General features: G+C 44.0%; 1 protein-coding gene across 1 annotated transcript in view; it reads left to right on the top strand.

Moving 5' to 3' along the window:
- Nucleotides 1-18,885, top strand: part of LOC119381787 (Down syndrome cell adhesion molecule-like protein Dscam2) — a 113,535-nt gene that overhangs the window by 10,004 nt on the left and 84,646 nt on the right. Inside the window, exons 3-4 of the mRNA XM_049412896.1 lie at nt 7,927-8,097; nt 16,080-16,238. Coding sequence (XP_049268853.1) covers nt 7,927-8,097; nt 16,080-16,238 — 330 coding nt within the window. The remainder of the gene's footprint in view (nt 1-7,926; nt 8,098-16,079; nt 16,239-18,885) is intronic.

Genomic DNA, 18,885 nt, shown 5'->3' with positions numbered 1-18,885 from the left:
TCACCAGGTAATCGGATCTAGTATAAGTGGCAATAGTGTGAATAACGGCAGTGTCCTGCAGCGCTTTGCGCAACTGTACAATACGTCTGAAACGTTTCTGGGCTGTACATGTTCTTTGGTGACGTACACCTGTCCGGTGATCCGTTATTGCGAAAACCGTAATATGTTTACTGGAGGTAGAACTCCACAGCGGTATTTGCTCCATCGCGCGGAGGCTTCTTATTGAAGTTCATGTGGTTAGTTGACAACCCGCTTACTGGTCAACAAGCAGAGCAGCGACTCCCATGAATTACAAACGCTACAAGTAAGAAGCGCTATCAGCGAAATGTATAAAGAGCAGTCACGTTAAGCAGCTAACACAACGCCAATAACTTGTTTCGGAAAGAAAGCAATATATCTTCAGCAAGAAATACAAAACTTTTGAGATAATAACAGTTTCCATTCAAGTGAAATACAATTGGTCGCCGTTAATAAATTTGGAAGCGAACATTGATGTGCATAGGCGTTTAATGCGGCATTATACTATAGATATATAATAACAAATTTGAGAATGTATCGAAGTATCTTAAGATACAATTGGAATGTATCGTATCGGATACAATCAGTGTTGCAGTATCTTGTATCTGTATCTCAAATACTTCTTGCCTGAGTATCTTGTATCGTATCGCGATACAATTTCAAAGTATCTTTGCCCAGCCCTGGATACAACGTAAGTATTATTAAGTAAGTAGCTGTAATTTAGCTCTCATGGTGGGCGGAGAGTTTGTACAAAAGAATAGCAGCATTATTGATCGAGTCAAAGGCTTCACTAAGTCGATGAAGACTGATCCAAGAAACTTACCATCGTCAATTGTGTTTCTGATATTATATACGCGCACATACATACGCGTACCCAAGGCCATTATTATTGTTTACCAGCCTCTACTTCTATGAACTATTTGAACGTGATAACATTTTTTTGTGAATTTAACCCATGCTATTTACCGCTGCAAACCTGCGCGGATATTACGGGAGCGATATCGTAGGGTTCGCAATGCGGCAATTCTTCTAACAACTAGTCAGCATACTAAAAATAGCTATACATGGTCACAATAGAATGGGCTGGATACTAAAGCAAGGACAGCTCTCTCTGTGTGAGCCGTTTTCTTTTAACAGCCGAGCTGTTTAAGCTCAAAGTTAGACCGTGCAGAGTGAAGAAAAACTATCATCACCATGATCGGCCTCTTGCTTCTAGCGCGTTGCTCGGCCGGCGCGCGCTCTCTTTGTCCTCTTCTTGATCTTCTTCGTTCCCAGGACACGTGCGCCGATTGGACCGGCGTGGGGAGATACAATAACTCGGATGGGTGAGAGAACGAGTACAGAGAGAGAGAGAAAAAGAGAGAGACAAAGAAAGAAAGATATAGAAAGAAAGAGAAAGAGAGAATAAGAGAGAAATAAAGGTAATAAAGACACAAAAAAGAGATAAAAAAACAGAGAGCAAGACAGAAAAAGAAAGAGAGAGAATCAAACAAAAAGATAGAGAAAGAAATAGAGAGAGAGAGAGAAAGAGGAAGAGAGAGAAAGAAAGCATACTATAGCCACGTATGTATGGTATAGTATACCGAGGAGGTGGGAAAGGAAAGTGAGGGTGAGGACTATGGAGAGGAGGGGGAGAGAGGCTGAAGCATATAGCATAGCCATGCATATAGTGTAGTATAGCAAGAATGGGAAAGGGAAGTGAGGGCGATGGGGAAGGAAAGGAGGAGGTGACGCCCCCAGCGCCTCTCTTTCCCCAGTATCGCCCCACTAGTGCGTAGCTACCCGATTTCTTAAAATGTTTGTACGTGTATTTGTGTTTTCAGATGTGGCTTTGCTTTTACACAGCGAGAAAGTAGGGTCGAGGGCTTCAGATGAGATCCCCCAAAACGGCTGACCAGCGAAAGAGATGAAACGGTCCGAGGCAATCACTGCTCTGTGCGAGACACGACGTCTTTTTGATGGAACGGACGTGTGTGCGAAAAAAATAAAATAAAATAAAGCCCTCGGTAAGAAACGCGAAATGACAAGCGTAGCGTCAGTTCGAGCTGACAGATTATGACGCGAAGCAAGAAGGAAGCTGGGCGTCCCTACAAAATACTCGAAGCACACGCGCGGGTGACAGCTGTCTTTGGTTGTGTTCTTGTGGTTAGCAAAAGAACAAAGGCCAGCTACGAAGCAGCCAAGAACGCAGCATCTGTCTCTCTGCAGGCTGCACGTAAAAGTGTAGCATATCTTTCTTTTCAGTGTTTCTCATTTTTTCCGTGCTTTGCGAAGATGACGAGAACTGTACTAATCGTACGTTTGATGACTTCGCGATGAAATATCAACGAACCAAGGATCTTTGCGCAAGTTACAAGGTGGCTAAATTTAGTCTCATTCTAGGTCTTGCAAAGTGTTGTCTCTGTCAGCTTTCCTTCTTTCTTTTTTTTAATGTTATTTCGGTAGTAGCTGGACGCGCGAATCTGTGCAAGTAATGTGGTTAACTGAATATTATCATTTATTTCTAGCGCAAACAAACAAACAAATAAATAAATAAATATTAAACTACTCTACTTGCCACGATTTGCAAAATCCCGTATCAGGGAAGTTGCGATGAATTTTGACGACCTTATGCTTTCTAAGGCTCATAGGCAGGACGTAAATGTAATCAGCTTTGACAGACATCTGTTTGCCTGGGTGAACGACAGATCAAGTACACGCTTCACTCTCGGGTGTGTTTGTGGGTGAAGGGAGGCGGAGGGGAGTGAGTGAGTGAGTGAGTGAGTGAGTGAGTGAGTGAGTGAGTGAGTGAGTGAGTGAGTGAGTGAGTGAGTGAGTGAGTGAGTGAGTGAGTGAGTGAGTGAGTGAGTGAGTGAGTGAGTGAGTGAGTGAGTGAGTGAGTGAGTGAGTGAGTGAGTGAGTGAGTGAGTGAGTGAGTGAGTGAGTGAGTGAGTGAGTGAGTGAGCGAGCGCGTGCAGTGTGGGCGACCTTTTGTTTACATAAACTTGGTGACACAAGAGGCAAGTACTACTTTTTCAGTTATGCTTAGCACCTGTACCTCGTCGTGTCACGCTATTATTCAGAAGCATGCTGTGTAAATAGGTTGCTTCCAGCGGTGTGCGTTCCCGTTCAATATCACTTTAGCAATCTCGTAATGTTCAAAACATGGCCCTGGCTTCTTATTGATCTCGTGTCGTAGCCGTCCTCGGACTTATATGCACTATTAGCACGCATGTTCTTGTTCCCTTCTTTTGTGTCGTTCTTGAATTTCCAACGCGCAGAGCAAGTGAGACTTTTTGAAACAACAGTGCCTTCAAACGATCCGTTAAACGTTGAAACTGTCCTGTCGGAAAAATACTTTCAAATGGCCCGAATTCCGCGTTGAGCGATCGCTCTGAGCAACAGCAGAAGCAGCTGCATGCAAGTTTCAGCCAGTAACCGAGGACGCGAAGAATAAGCAAGATAGCAATCTCTCTAGACGCCGCAGACTGAGCAGCTTCACTACTGTTTACGTGTCGACTGCCCTATTTTTTGCCCTTTAATATTCGTTATGATGACACATGGACCTCTTTACAAGATTGATCCATCGTGTGACTTCGATATGCCGCGAGACCTAAACAGACAAGAGGAAACATGATTGCACCGCATCAGACTAAACGTCGCATACACCAACTACTTTAGGAGCAAGATTAAACTGTCGGACTAGCCAATATGCGTCCAATGTAACGTCCCAGAAGATCCGAATCATGTTCTTTGTGAATGCAAGCGATACGCATCAGAGGGACAGTCTCTGAAGGCGGCCTTGCATCTTCAACGGGGTTCGTGCTTACAGTTGCGACATAATCTGGGCCCATGGCAAAGCAGCATCTGTGCGCTACGTGCCACGAAAGAGCTGTTGGCTTCCTTGCGGGCCACAAGCGTGAACGAAACTTTGTAAACAGTGTAGTCTGCGTGTGTGTGGCTGTATGTGTTATGTGGTTATCAGTGCATATATCATAATCATCACCCAGCACCTGGAGTAGCATGTCAGGTGAACAGCCAGGCAAACATCTCCAGCTTTCCGTTAAAATGTTTCTCTCTATCTCAAAAATGCAATAATAACGAAAAGAAAAAAAAGAATTTGTTGAGACTATCAGTGAAACGTTGGAGGAACAGTAAATACATGCGAGAAAAAAAAAAGTGGGATAGAGCGAAGAGGTTGAAAGTGTTGCATTGACATACTACCAGTGGTGAGTTGAAAGATGAAATAAATAAAGTGCTATGAGTTTATAACTGTTCGCAACAAATATAGTTTTGAATGAGTAAGCAACGAGCAGCAAAGCACGTGTTTTCCCGAGGGTTTTTCATATTCTCTTGCTTGGCGAAGATGAGGGCTGCTTCGCGATGCCGATCAGAGTTTCTGCCAAGTGTTAAACGTGAAAATGGAGTCGAGAAAAATGTTGTGCCTTGTGCAAACGTTCACAATTTTTGTAGCGCTCAAGCAGAACTTGCGCTCTTTGGAAGCCGTGGACAGCGCTAAGATCTCTGAAGGCACGTTAGGGGCACGCAGGCGAAAGAGCGGAAGCTTTGACGGCAGGCCGCAACGATGCGGGTGTTCGCGCTGCATGCATACGGTCGCGTTTATAACCTGGAGACTTGTTGATAGCGTCTTTTCGCCTACGGACCATACCTCTAAAGACAAAAAGGATCGTAAAGCTGGAGTGGTCTGCCTAGGCTCGGCTTGTCTTGGCTGTATAAGGGAGCTCCGTAATCTCCCTCGCAGCCACTTGGTAGCGGGACCGGTCCGTTCCGCAGACCGCGAAGGGAGAAAAGGAACGCGTCTGTGTCAAGGCTGATAAAAGCTGCCCTGATAGATGTTGTGGCTGGGAAAGCCATCGTGAGCAAAACAACAAAAAAAGTTTATAGAAGAGGGCAGGATGCTGGGATAACCACCTTCCTTCTTGAGATAGCGCGGGAAGCTGTTGTCTCCTTTATTCAGCCAAGACAGAATAAATAAACGGTATCGGGTCTGCAGATCCCCCGTATAGATAAAAGTGACTTATTTAATTAGCACGTCGTCGCAGAAACCTGCTATCTCGCATCTCAAGTACTGATGGTTGTAGTAAAACCTCTGCAAATACCTATAAAACACTGTGTTTCTAAGCTGTGATCGAAATTACCTGTTAACAGAGCCAAAGTAAAAGATACTATTTGCTTCGCATGTTTCGTAGCGCTTCGTAGCGCTCTTGATATACCGACGCATGTGTGTGAGCAGGTCCGTATGAGGTCCGTATATAGCAGGGAAGTTTTGAGCAAACTTTACTTTCGTCATCCAGGTTGCCCTTCATATTGAAATTTTAAGTTCACTGCGCGAAAGAAACACCATAATAGTGTTTTTATTGTCGCCTTATGGTGTTTCTGTTGCGCAGTGTACTTAAAATTTCAGTACGAACCAACTAGCTTGCAAAAAAAGTACTTAAAGCACTTCGTAAATTGAGCGTTCACTATCTCGAATTTTATTTGTTACGTCAGTGTGACGTTGGCCGCGTCATAACTTGCGTACTCTCTATTACACTTTCTTTCATTAAAGGGGTAAATATTCAATAATTAGCTCTGACAGGGAAATCCACTGAAAAATGGCAAGTACACCTTTATCGGTAGAATTCAGAGTGCGTGTCGTGCAAAGCAGTAAGAACGTCATTGATAATGCACGTTGTAAAGGGCCTTAAAGCGTAGCCTGGTGTCCTGGGCTGATCATAACAATTGTGGCATCATCAAAAGTAATGCTTGTATATTACATTTAGAGGATGCTTGCTGATAATGAAGTAGAACTGTCGAGAGAAAACAGTGCACACAGTGAGTACACCAAGTGTAAAGTATATACAGCACCATTTAGGCACTGAACTATAAATTGTAAAATTTTAAAATTACTAATCTACAAGTAATTTTTGTTGAATTAGAAAGGGCCATTGCAGGCCTTGGAATATTGCGCTCAGGCCACAAGTGAAAGACAAGTGAGATAATGGATGGCCAGATGCACGGGTTGGCAAGAAATTGTAACGAACGGAGAGCAGACGCTTAAGGACAGTCGTTACACATAGATCTCACTTCGTAAATGAAAACGTTTTTCGCAAAAATGTACCATTTACTTAGTAAACATGAGAAAGGACGTCAACAGGATAACGGTGAAGGAAAAAGCTAACGCCCTGTACCGTGCATTCGTAGCCTTCCACTCTCCTAGGCTATCAGGCAGTACTTCCGCGCACCTCTATAGGACTCCGCTTTCACAATGCCATTAGAGCAAACGCCGTAATGCGAAGTCTTCATGGTGTTCCACAAGCAACGAGCTTTCGCACGACGGCGTATTTCAGAGAACAAGGAGCACAGTCGCGATCACCATTTAGGAAAAAGTATCTTTTTTTGTAATAATCCACACTTAAAGAAGAAGCGATCTGCAGGTAATGTTCTGTCTCTTGCAGAGAATGCGAAAGAACGTGCCAGCTACAATGACAGCCGTTTGTTCTTGGCGTCGTGCTACCTCGGCGATTCCTGAAAAGTGTAGCCGCTGATAGCAGCGATGAAATTCGTAAATGAGCTGAGATAATCGATAGCGCACGTGGCTTTCTTGACTTTGTCGAAGCCGGAAATTATGTCTACGTGAGACACTTTAAGAAAGCCACCCAGACGAAGATAATCTCTCGCGCTACTGTATTTCTTTCCATTGGGTATTTCGTTTCTTTCATGAAACAAAGTCCTTCTTCCATTTCCGGTAAGCGACTAGGTGGGTGGTGATAAAACGAGTCCCATTGCCAGACGCTCGCTTCTTCTTAAAGCGCTCTTCAATGACACCTTTCCCGGTTATTACCGACGCACGACATTCGTAATAAAGTAAATAACCGTGTCTCGCTGTGAAACCGTTATCCCAGCCTTTATACTTCCTTAATGAAGGCACATATGCGTCTCGAGTAAATGCCAGCATTACTACTGGGAAGTTCACAGAACCACTAAACTACACTGAAACGCTACAACATTACCGACAAAGCCGTATGTACCTCCCACCACCACACAAATCACTCGACCGAGAGGACGCTGTCACCTGGCGGCAAACTAATTCATTCCCCTGCCTTTTCATACTTCATCTCTTCCGCCCCACACAATATCCCTCATACTGCACCTACTGTGTAGCGAAGCCCACCGTGTACCACTGCACCTGGAAATGTCCACAACCACTGGGCTACCGCCCTATTTCTTCACCCTCACATTCCTCCTGAGAGACTACGCTGACCAGCTCAGAGCCGCACGAGCAGCGTCGGCTGATTCAGCGGGCATGTGCTGTGGCGCGAGCCAATGGGGCCCTGAACTAAGGGCTCCACCCAACGAGAACGATCCTTCAGGCCTGCATAAATTAAAGTTTTCTTTCTCTCTCTCTCTCTTTCTTCATAGCATGCACGTTCTTCTCGTTTTTCCAGTTCTTAAGTGCTAAAACGATAGTCAAATCCTCCCCTATTTCTCATTTAGGTCGATAAATCGCGCAGATCACGTACATTTTAAATCAAGTCACTAAATAAGTGGCCGCTAATTTGTACTGTGGAATTCCACTAACTCACGGCTTGAGTAGACAAGGCATTTTCGTTTTCCTACTTGGTTTACAGACTGATGTTTTTATACTATTCCACTGATATTTAGATTTTGGTACATTTACAATAATGGCAGCGTATGTGTGGAGATTTCTTTTCTCTGGATTTGTTTCAACCGATGACCTAGGTAAATCTATCATTTGCAAAAAAGAGCGGTTTTGGAGAGCAATCGTACCACGCCTCCAACTAGCTGGTGCGGGTTATGTTATTTTTGTGTATGTGTGTGTGTGTGTAAATGGAACTTTCGTGTAAATCTTCGGGCTTGGTCATATTGCCTTTTTTCATCCCGGCTCTATTGTATTTTCTACCGCAGTGGTACCGGAGAGCTTCGTAGTCTCCGTACCAGATGTCTACGCCATCCGAGGAAACGCTGCCGTGCTACGTTGCCACTTCCCGACGTCGGTTAGAGATTACGTCACAGTGACGTCGTGGATCCGCAGTGATGGCCTCACAGTAGCCAACGTTGCCACCCTGGGGCCACAGGGTAAGTGTGAAAGCGTGGAAAAAGCTTCATTGAGTGAGCGAGAGAGGCGAGTGAGTCTGATTGCCCCATAATACACTCAGTAGACAGACTGAGATAGAAGGAACACAATGTTGCTGCTATACGAACGCGCATAAAGCGGACGTTAGCCGATATTAGCCATCAGTGGCGAACTCTATATGTAAAGCCAAAACTAGCCAGCAGCTATCTAGCATTTAGCGAAGATAAGCCAGTGCTAGCCTATATTAATCAAGTGCTGGAAGTATGTAAGTACATAGGATGGCTCTACTTGATCAGAAACCATTGGGCGCAGGGGTGCCCCGTAACGGAAAGGGAGTGGAAGAAGCCGAAAGAAATTATCTTTGAATAATAATGGTTGTGTTCAGTGCGTTTCCTTATCGCAGGAGCAACTAATGAGAAACGCTTGACACAGTATCCTAACGCTTGTTTCTTACACACTCTGCAAAAAAGAAAACACATAAAGAACCTTAGTTCACGCGGATACAATCCAGCTGTCGCAAAAAAGTTTGCAAATAAAGTGCGGTAAATCTTAGAAGGAAACAACTGGTGCTGTTTATAGTCAGCTAGAGTAGGGCAAGCATTCATAATGGCAACTAGAACTATCGAGTGTCAGAGCTAAGTGCTTGTTTCCGAATTTCAAGTAAAACAGTGACTGATACCTATTTACGCTGCTAACATATTGCACTCGCTATGTAAGTCTACGCAGACTGCTTCTAGAGCGCATTTGCCATCGTCAGGAAGGAAGTAAAATAGGAGAGAGAGCGAAGGCATGGATGTTAGCCGGTTTAGAATAACCGGTACGCTACCCTGAACAGGGGAAAGGGTAGGGGGAGTCTGAAAGTTAGAAGATCAGGAAAACAGAGATATGGAGGGCATATACACAACGTCACATTCACAGAGTCAACATTCCTAATGGATCTACCTAAATAATGTTTCCTCAGGTTGGAACTCAGATACCCAACTTTATGCACCGTTCCTCTGTATCCGAACAGTGTTATTGAAACAATAATACACGATACTACGAGTGCACAATACTCTCAGTGCAGCAGCAGATTGTTAATGACAGCAGACGGTTGTTGGGCAGTGTTTCGAGAGAGAGAAGCTTCTGGAAGAGCGGCTTCCGATTCTCGCTCAAAGGCACCCTGCCCGCGATCATTGATCTTCTCGGTCCGTCTCACCTCGAAAAGAGCGTCTCGAAACGAGCGCCGTAATTAGGTGTTTCTGCTCCGAACGTGGAACGCTCAATCGTTGCGATCAAGACGGTTCTGTTTTGTTCCCTTCTTGGTCCTGATACGCTTGTCTCTACTTCGTATAACAGCGGTGCGCGGCTGGTTTCCGGCTATCAACTTCGCGCTAACCCCGATGGCTACGGCAGGCGTGTCACTCGCTCTGCCAGTTCGCTTGTTCTGGACCAACCGGCTGAGAAAATGGTCCGCAGCCTTATGCCCAGCGAGGACTCGCAGGCACAAAGCGTTCCGAGAGAAATATAATCAATACCAAGAATCGACCAAGGGCGAAGCGCTCGATACGAAGCTGCCATGATGATTGACGCTTTGTCTTATAAAAGCTGATCGGTGCTTCGTTCTTGTTGTGATTTCTTTTCTCGTGCGAATTGTTCTTCACGTTTACCGTGGCTGTATGTCCGTCGGAAACGATTTGCTAGATCTTGGACGCAACTAGCAGAAGGTAAAAAGAAATGTGCGAGTGGAGGCTAATGCTACGCATGTGTAAGCATCTTGACGGCGTAGAATAAATGTTTAAATCGAGGAGCGAACTTCTGAACAGCGTCTCACGCAGGTATGAAAACAGAATGAACTTTGTAACAGTTCAATGTGCATTGAACGTATTTGCTTGTTTAATGTGACCGAGTGAAAATACATGTTTTGACGATCGTTGACTATAAAGGCCCCTGTAATAGGAGGATACGCGCTTGTTTATGCACATATGTGCTTGCAGCCTGCAGCAGGAACTGATTTATTAACAAAAATATTCCAGATAGCACGTTCTAATGTTTACTAGGTGTTTATGCTATCAGAGCTATCCAAGAGTTTAATCAAGTGCCGTAAACGACCTTTTACAGGGATTGCGTTAAGGTGTTGAAGAAAAGAAAAGTCACTAGAAACCACCGAACATCACAGCAGCAAAAGTTTACACAACCTAACGAAACTAAACCCAGAAAACAAGGATAACTGAGAAAAGTATGCAGATTACCGTGAAAATGAAAACATTCACGCAGACGAGGCATCTTTTTAAAGTATAAAAGATGAGTCATGAAGTACAAGATAAACAATACAGGTCGTCAAAACCGTATCAGTGTACATCGAACTCTGACTTTAGTTTGTAAGCCAAGGCTGAACCTCATTATAAAAATACCACTCCGCAGAAGCACTGGGCTTTTTTATTATAATAATATTACTAAGACAGCCAGAAAGTCGAAAACACATTTCTTCTATTCAAAATTCGGAAATTAGCTGTCCATTTTAGGCAAACGTGAATAACTTTAGTCAAATAAATATGGAAGTTAGCAAAGTATTTTCTGTTACATAGAGCTGTTTTCGGTCCACTCTTTGTTAAAGACGGCAAGCTTTTAAGCTCTCGCGAGGACATGAAGCCGATACGATATGAGAATTTACATTGGCGAGAAAGTAACTTTGTCTATGTTTGGCACGGTGTGATTGGGCGTTTGTTCTTCTAATTACGGAACACGCAGAGATACGATACCAAAAGCTACATGCCGGCAACAGGAATGGACAAACAAAAAAGGTAAAAGCTTTCGTTAGAGCTAGCTGCCTCAAGTGAAGAAGATATAGGTACCAGTGTGTGTGCGTCTTTTCCATGGAACTCCTTCACTGGCACATTTTACGCTAGTGCGCATGACACCTGAAAAGCACCTCGAAAATGCCCCTGTAGTAGATGTTTCTACATTCAAAGTCCTTAAATCACGTGCATAAAAAAAATGTTACTATGTTGTAAACGACAAATGAGATGCAGACGCCTGTCGAGACAGTTGAACTGAACTAAGCCGCTTACTAAGTTCGCAACAAAACTAGCCTGACGACAGCTCCAGACGACAAACTTCGATATATCACTGCTCATGTTCACCAACGATATGACACTTTTAACTTGGTAAATTTGATTTTGGCATCTCAAACTCACAGCCCACCCCCTCCAACCATGTACGTTGAAAAGAAAACCACGACGATGTTCGTGAGCGACCTCTAAGAATAAAGAACAAATTTCTCGCATCAAGGCTCGTTGCCCGAGGAAGATGGATGAGCTTACGTGGTTCAAGGATTCCCGCTTAAGCAATAAACGTCGTGCATGTTTTGTGCAGCGCGTAAAACGTAGCCGTCAGCACTTTGGCGCTAGGTCAGTGTTATAGAGTGACCGATGTGTGCAACGCAACAGTGGGCGACAGGGTGCCGCGACAGTAGTTTTGCTGTAGACGCTACAGTTTCAGAGACACCACAACGATGTCATGTACACCCGCATGAGACTTCTTTAAGATTACGTAGTGTGGAAACTCACTTTTTATATCAAGTACATCAATTCGCCTAAGTAGTATACTGATACTGTAGGCAAAGTCACGGCGCACACAACAAAACGTTATTTTCTAGCGGAATTCTTCGGTGTACTACAGCAAACTGCAAAACAGAGACAGACTACGTAATTCTAAACTCATATAAATAAAATATTACTGATAATCAGAACGATAATAATCTCGCTATCCTAAAAAAAAAAAAGGCTATCGCAGCCCCCCTTCGGAAGGACCAGATCCAAAACGAAGTAACAAAAATACACCAAGCCACAAAAAATGGCGTTCAAGGAGCGCGGCCAAGTAATCAGTCTAAGTGGACTACACAACAGCGGGGAACCGCGGAGGAACGGATGCGGTCCGTCGTCGAGATTGCAGGCAGCCCTGCGATCCAGAACAACTACATCAGTTCTCTATGGGAACAACTTGCTGTCTACACAGAGCATTATACACTTATTATTTGTCTTCACAAGCGTGAGACTGCAGCCAAAGGCTTTAGACGAGAAGGACATTCACTTCAATGTGGCGGCGATACGGTCGTTTGGTGGAGCTCTGGCAATCGCTTTTACAGCTTCCCATATCCCTACGCTCTTCTACAGAATTCAAAACCTATATCTCTACATTCGAAACAAGAGAGGCCATCGGAAGGATTGAAAGTAGGACGCAGGCAGTTAGGGAGAGTAATGTTCAAATAGGGTTACAAGGTCAGACATGCCAGCTATAGCAAAAAAAAAAAAGAAGGAAAAGCGCGAAAGCTGCACGCGATATGCTCAGTGGTATATAGATTACTACGCAACCGATGAAACTGAATGACATTGTAGAATGGTGATTCACTTTTAGTAGAAGGGCGAATGTGGTGCCACCCTGTTTAGCTTTAACGATCACATTCAGTTTTTCCTGGAGTCACGCTACTTTGAGTTTTGATGTGTTACGGCCATTAGGCGACTACCGTTATGGGCCATGCCGGACGCGTTCAGCTATACCGAACGAGAAAGGTGCTTTCGCTGTAATATTCCTGAAAGTTCCGCGCGCCAGCAATGCGGAGTGCGCGAGTATTTCGCGCTTAAAATGGAAGGAAGATGCTTAACCTCCAGCTTGCAGTTTGGTATTTTGTTTGATTCTTTGTTTACCGTAATTCCCGCAAGGCATCTGATATGCTGGTATAGCGCAAAAGCTAGTACAAGCGGAAAAGTCTCTAGCATCTGTTCGCCTGCATCTTGATTGACCAGCCACCTGCTCCTTCGAAAAATACGACCACCAAAAACGCCGAGCCTGCGCACCTCAAACAGTGAACTTCGCTACCGAGTGTGCGCTGACGTAGCATATGCAGCAGCACGTTATTGAAGCAGCCCATTTGATTTTTTTTGTTTCAGTTCTCGTACGTTCTTACAAATCTGGCTAATTAGGGTACCATACTAAATCAAAGCTACACTTTTTTTCCCTTATACTATAAATATCACTAACATTTAGCTCTAACGTGTCTTCACAAACGGGACGACGAAGTGTCTGCCTAACACAACGCTTTTCGAGCATCTCTTGCGTTTTTGCGCAATAATATGTGCACCTCGTGAGGGTTAATACTGTGTTCATCGGCGATGAACGCGGACCAGTTCGCACATCTGCCAGACCCTGGGGCGTCTGTCAGCGGCGGCTGCGTCCAGGAAGCGGACGGGCCCTTACTGCGACAGCGAGGGTACTGATGTCTACTCGCTGACAGGCGAGGGGCCACATGACGACGACTTCGAACTTGTAATAAGCCGAAAGTCGAAGAGACGTAATGACAATGCATCTTCATCCCAGAACACACCGAATAAAAGAGCGCCGCAAATCCCGAGGTCAACACCATCATTTTCGTTCTGCTGTCTCCAACGGCCACGTGAAGTGCCTCAACGGACAATCCGTTTCGGCGCTGCTCGAGGGACTGGTGCCATATGAAATCATCGACATCAGAGTGAACCCACGTAAGAACGACATGGCGATTGGTGTTTCGCATGCCGCCGCTCTGAACATACTACACAAGAGCACAGAGCTGGCTGGAATCAACGGCCGCACCTACATCCTGTGGGCGGGCTCCAACGTCGTCACCGGCGTCACCTACGACGTTGACGCTGCCATTCCCAGCTCCGACTTGTATTTCCTTGTCAAGCCAGCTAATGAAGCTATCGTGATCGCCAAGGTTGTTCGTTTGGGTGCCTCACGCTGCGTGAAAATAGATTTTAAAGGCAACTCTCTACCTTCGTATGTAAAGGTGGGCCACTTCCGACATTCTATAAGACGTTTTGTGCCGAAGACACTGCAATGTCACAACTGCATGAAACTAGGTCACGTGAGTAGTGCATGCGATGATAAGCGAGTATGATCTCACTGCGCTGAAACCCATTCCGCGGGCAATTGTAAAACCAATGTTCTCAATTGTTCCAATTGTAATGAACCCCACGAAGCTTCCTCAGAAAGGTGCCCAAAATTAAAAGAGAAGTAGCTGTATTTAGAAAAATGACGATGGACCATACATCGCATTGTGAGGCCGTTGTAAGCGTCAGAAAGCGGCAACATCGGCGCCGAAGTTCATCAAAGAAAACCAATGTTTCTGCATCTGCAGCTCCCCTTGGACGCCCTGCTTCACCACCTCCCTTGTCACACGGACTACTCGCGGCCTGTACGAAACAAAGTGTATTAAACGGCACAGTTGCTGTGGATTCCACTTGGCCTACATTGCCGAGGCCACAGCTACACAGGCCGGCGACGGCCGGTACAAACCAAGAACACCAAGGAAGGCATGGACACAACTGACGCAGCTTGGCCTAGGCTGCCGAAATCACATCGAGATGCAGATTCACAGTGCCTGTCGGCAACAGTGAACACTGAATATCCGACTGACAAGTTGTCAGAAGAAGACCATATGTGCGCTCTGTTAGACACCTCTAAGAGCTAAAGAGTAGGCGGCGCCTTATTTGTCCACCAACATCTCCTTACATCATGTCAATAAAAAAAAAAAAGACAAACCAATCCTCATAGTGTTTCAGTCACTGTTAGACACACTTCGCGAGTGCGTCGGCAAGCTTAAATCACCATACGCTCAGTACGCACAACCGGTACTGGATGTTCTATGTCTACTACTTACAAGCCTTCACTAGGCACCAAGACTGGGCTCTCTACAGTGAAACGTGATACGCCTGAGATCCCGCGTTCAGTACTATGGACCGCACCATTGTTGTTTAAGCTCACGCGAATTTTTGTATGCTCACTTATTTCTATGTTCCTATCCTTTCATCCATTAATCCCCTTCCCCCAGTGTAGGATAGAGAACCGGACACGCGTCTGGTTGACCTTCCTGCCTTTCCTTCCTCTTTCTCCTCCTCCTCCGAATTCGTTTCCAGCTCAACCGTGCAAATTATAAGTTACATTATGTCACGAACGCTATTTAATAATCGCCTATGCCCAGCTGCCTCCGAAGAGTATTCTGCAGTCTGATATAAACTATAAAAGAATGAGTCAACGTTCACACGCGTTAGACCTTCTTTCTGAAAGATCACGGGGCTTCAAAAAATGAAACAATAGCATTAGTTTTCTAGAGCACCTGTCAAGGCTAACATTAAATTCGAGCGCTTTTAAGTACACGTCACAGAGAAACCTGTTATATTCCATATTCCAGAATAAATGATCTAAATCAAAGGCTGCATCATGCCTTGTCATCTTTACTTAACACTCTTCATTAAATGCCATATTTATTCTCTCTAAGGATGCGCGTGTACTAGTCATACATTATCTTATTCGTTTGCCTTACTTGTGTTTTTGACGAACATGCATTTCAAGTTGAAAGTGCATGATGATGGGTTTCAAACTTCGTATCTTCATGAGTGCGATGTTTAAGATACAAGTGCTTTTACATAATCTCGAGTTTGTAGCTTTTTCCCTGAAAGGTGCATGGAACACGGTATTTTGGATACATGTCAAATATTTTTATCCACAATTTTATATGTACATGGTTCTTTTTTCTCTGTACATGCACCTGTTCACGCGTTGTATTTTTGCTTTGCACGTTTCCTGCCTGTTGCCAGAAATGGACACAGACCTAGTGAAGCCGATATGTGGCTTTTTGGCTGCGTTCATGTTATCTGTACCTTTGTACAGATGCGAAATCACGTTCAAATTTCAAGTTTTACCGCAGCTTTCATCAGAAAAGCTAAATTTTAACAAGTTCGCAATCGCACGGCTAGCACGGACAGTAGAAAGGCGAAATCATCGCCTCTCTATAGTGTTTGTGCAAAGGAGTTCGTTTGCATGAAAATTTCTTGTTCCGCCTCATAATGGAGACACGAACTGCAGGCCGTATAACATGGAGACATAGCACGCATAGAGTTAGCATCCTGCAAGGAGAAAAAAAGAAAAACATTCATTCAAATTATGTGCTTCCCTCATTTTCGATCAGGTGGTTCTGAAAGCAAGTACGTGATGCTGCCGACGGGTGAGCTGATTATGCGCGAGGTGACTGCATCTGAAGCATTTCACAGCTACCGGTGTCAAGTGCTCGATGCCCTCACTGGTCACAGCCACCTCAGCAGCGCCGCAGGAAAGGTGATTGTCACAGGTGAGTCAGAACGCATCACGTTGTAACAATTTAGGAATAGGTTTATTCTAAAGCGATAGCGCTAAAGAGCTCGTTTCGCAGAAGTGATCGGCGGCGGCGTGGTTGGTTATGAGCGAAAAATTGGCGTTCTCGGTGAGCGAAAATTTGAGATAGATGCAAATAAATAAATAATAAACTATCTTTGGCTTGATAAAAAATAAATAGAAATAAATAATAAAATATCTTTGGCCCACGCAGGCCTTCTGCATGGCAAACAGGTGTCATACCACGGAGCCGCGCCAGTGCTTGAAACTGCTTGGTAACAAAACGCTATAAGAATTTGATGCAGTGGGAGGAGTCTCCTTAACGCATGTAGTATTGCGTGGAAGAATAGCGGAATCGCACCGGGTGTCAAAACATGCGAACTGCGCAATGAGTGGGTGGCTTAAAGCTGCTGCCCGCTCATTACTAAGTGTGCAGCTGCGCAAGTGCGCGTGGCACCTTATATACGGACGCGTAGTGCATACTTCGCCAATTCGCAAAAGAAATAATTATGGGGTAGTGGGCACTCCGCAACTGTACTTGCAGTAGGCATTCTAGGATAGGTTGAAACGGCCACTGTTACGCGCACAAACGCGCACAAAAGCACAGACTCTAAGGACGCGGGTTCGACTTCAGCCGCGGCGGTCGCAATTTTTGATGGAGGCGAATCGTTAGAGACTTGAATACTGTGGGATATCAGTGCACAATAAATAACATCATCAGATGGTCGTGTTTTCCGGAGCCCTCCACTATACAGCGTGCCTCATAATGATATCGTGGTTTTGGTACGTGAAACCTCGGATATTATTATTATTATTATTATTATTATTATTATTATTATTATTATTATTATTATTATTATTATTATTATTATTATTATTATTATTATTATTTAGTCAGACTTGCGCTCTTTTTCCGAATGGTGCAACGGTAATAACCTTTCTCTGAATACCTCGAAGACAAAATTCATGTCTATCACTCGCAAAACATCTAGCGTGTCATTTCAATACTCTGTCAATTCTGTGTCCTTATGCAAGGTTTATGAGATCAGTGATCTCGGTGTTGTTGTTGACAGCGCGTTAAACTTTTCTGCTCACGTTAAGCGTGCTGCTATGCGGGGCCTTCGTTCTCTCGGATGTGTTTGTAGAATATCTCGAGAATTCAGGTCTCCCATGGCCCTACACAAATTGTACACGGCAATATGTCTTCCACAACTTGAGTATGCGTCCGTGATATAGAATGGCATTGCTCAATCCAGCGGTAACACCACTGAACGAGTCCAGAAAAAATTCCTCAGCATATAAAACCATCGCTTTGCTAAAAATGACTCTGGATCTCGTTCAAATACTGCTGAATTATTATCACTGCCATCACTTCACTGCCGATGAAATCGTTCTGATCTCTTATTTCTTTACGAGCTAGTCCACGGCATCATATCCTGCCCTGTAATTCTTAATTGTGTTAATTTTCGAATTCCGCGTAAGTTAACCAGAGAGAACAGACCGTTTCATGCACCGGCCTGCTTCTTCCAACACTCTACCGTTCACAGAATACAAAGTCTCTATAATGTTAATTTTCTTGATCTTGACGTTTTTCATAGTTCACAATCATTGTTTTTATCCGAGCTTTGCACTGTTTTGACATAGTGTGGCACAATGTACAAAGTCTTCCCTTCTCAGTCTTTCCGCATAGTTGTATATATGCAATCTAATTTTTTATCCCCGTCAATATTTCTCGTGTGTTTATTTTACTCCTCCACTTTGTGTTCATTCTCTTTGTCTACGTGTTTTTGCTCTTTATATTTCTGAAAACTGTCTGTAGTGTATTGTTTATTTTTATTGTTTTTTTTTGCGTGCGCCTGCACAAAGACCTTACGGTTGTTCCTGGGCACGTTAAATAATTGATTGATTGATTGATTGATTGATTGATTATTATTATTATTATAGTTTAAATATTTACCTAAGCTTTACGAACATCTATCTGAAGGGTGGAAGTATTCTCCATTACTAAGTTAGAAGCATCAAGTTATGAGCCGAACTACTGTTGCGAAATAATAAGACTCCTTTCAACAGCATAGCACTTTTAGTTCTTACAGAACGGCAAAATAATTAAAGAATCTACTTCAAAAACTGTAGATAATTCCATTACAAGCCGTGGCGCGGTAACATCAGCAGTGAACCATCTTAACAAACATCACTTTGGTGAACTATTCGTTGGCATAAAAAAAGATAAGCAGCAGTACAGAAGCAGATCGATGAAAGAAAAGCAACCTCGTGCGTGCAGCTGTCGTGGTTCAGTCTAAACACTGAATCATCGTTGTGAGGTTCATTTTTCTACAATCTTTGTTCATCGAACAAAAAAGCGGCAGAGCGAAAGGTCAATAAAAAAGAAGGTCTATAAATTCACAGCGAATATGTTATGAGAAGTTCTGCAGCTTTTTTCAACGTGCTGGTGAAGCGCAGCGTGTGGCGGCGTGGTTCGTAAGTGCTTCTCCTCTTTTGATTCATTAATCTATAGTAACTTCACTCAAAGAAGCAGGAAATTGTCTTTTTTTTTTCTGTCAGCGCCCGTTTTACACACTGCTACATTATCAGTAGGCTATTATTTTATCTCATGTTATAATTCA

This window comes from Rhipicephalus sanguineus, chromosome 2 (assembly GCF_013339695.2).
Source record: "Rhipicephalus sanguineus isolate Rsan-2018 chromosome 2, BIME_Rsan_1.4, whole genome shotgun sequence".
NCBI classification, from domain to species: domain Eukaryota; kingdom Metazoa; phylum Arthropoda; class Arachnida; order Ixodida; family Ixodidae; genus Rhipicephalus; species Rhipicephalus sanguineus.
Note: the sequence above shows the minus strand (reverse complement) of the source record. Positions and strands in the feature narration are given on the sequence as shown.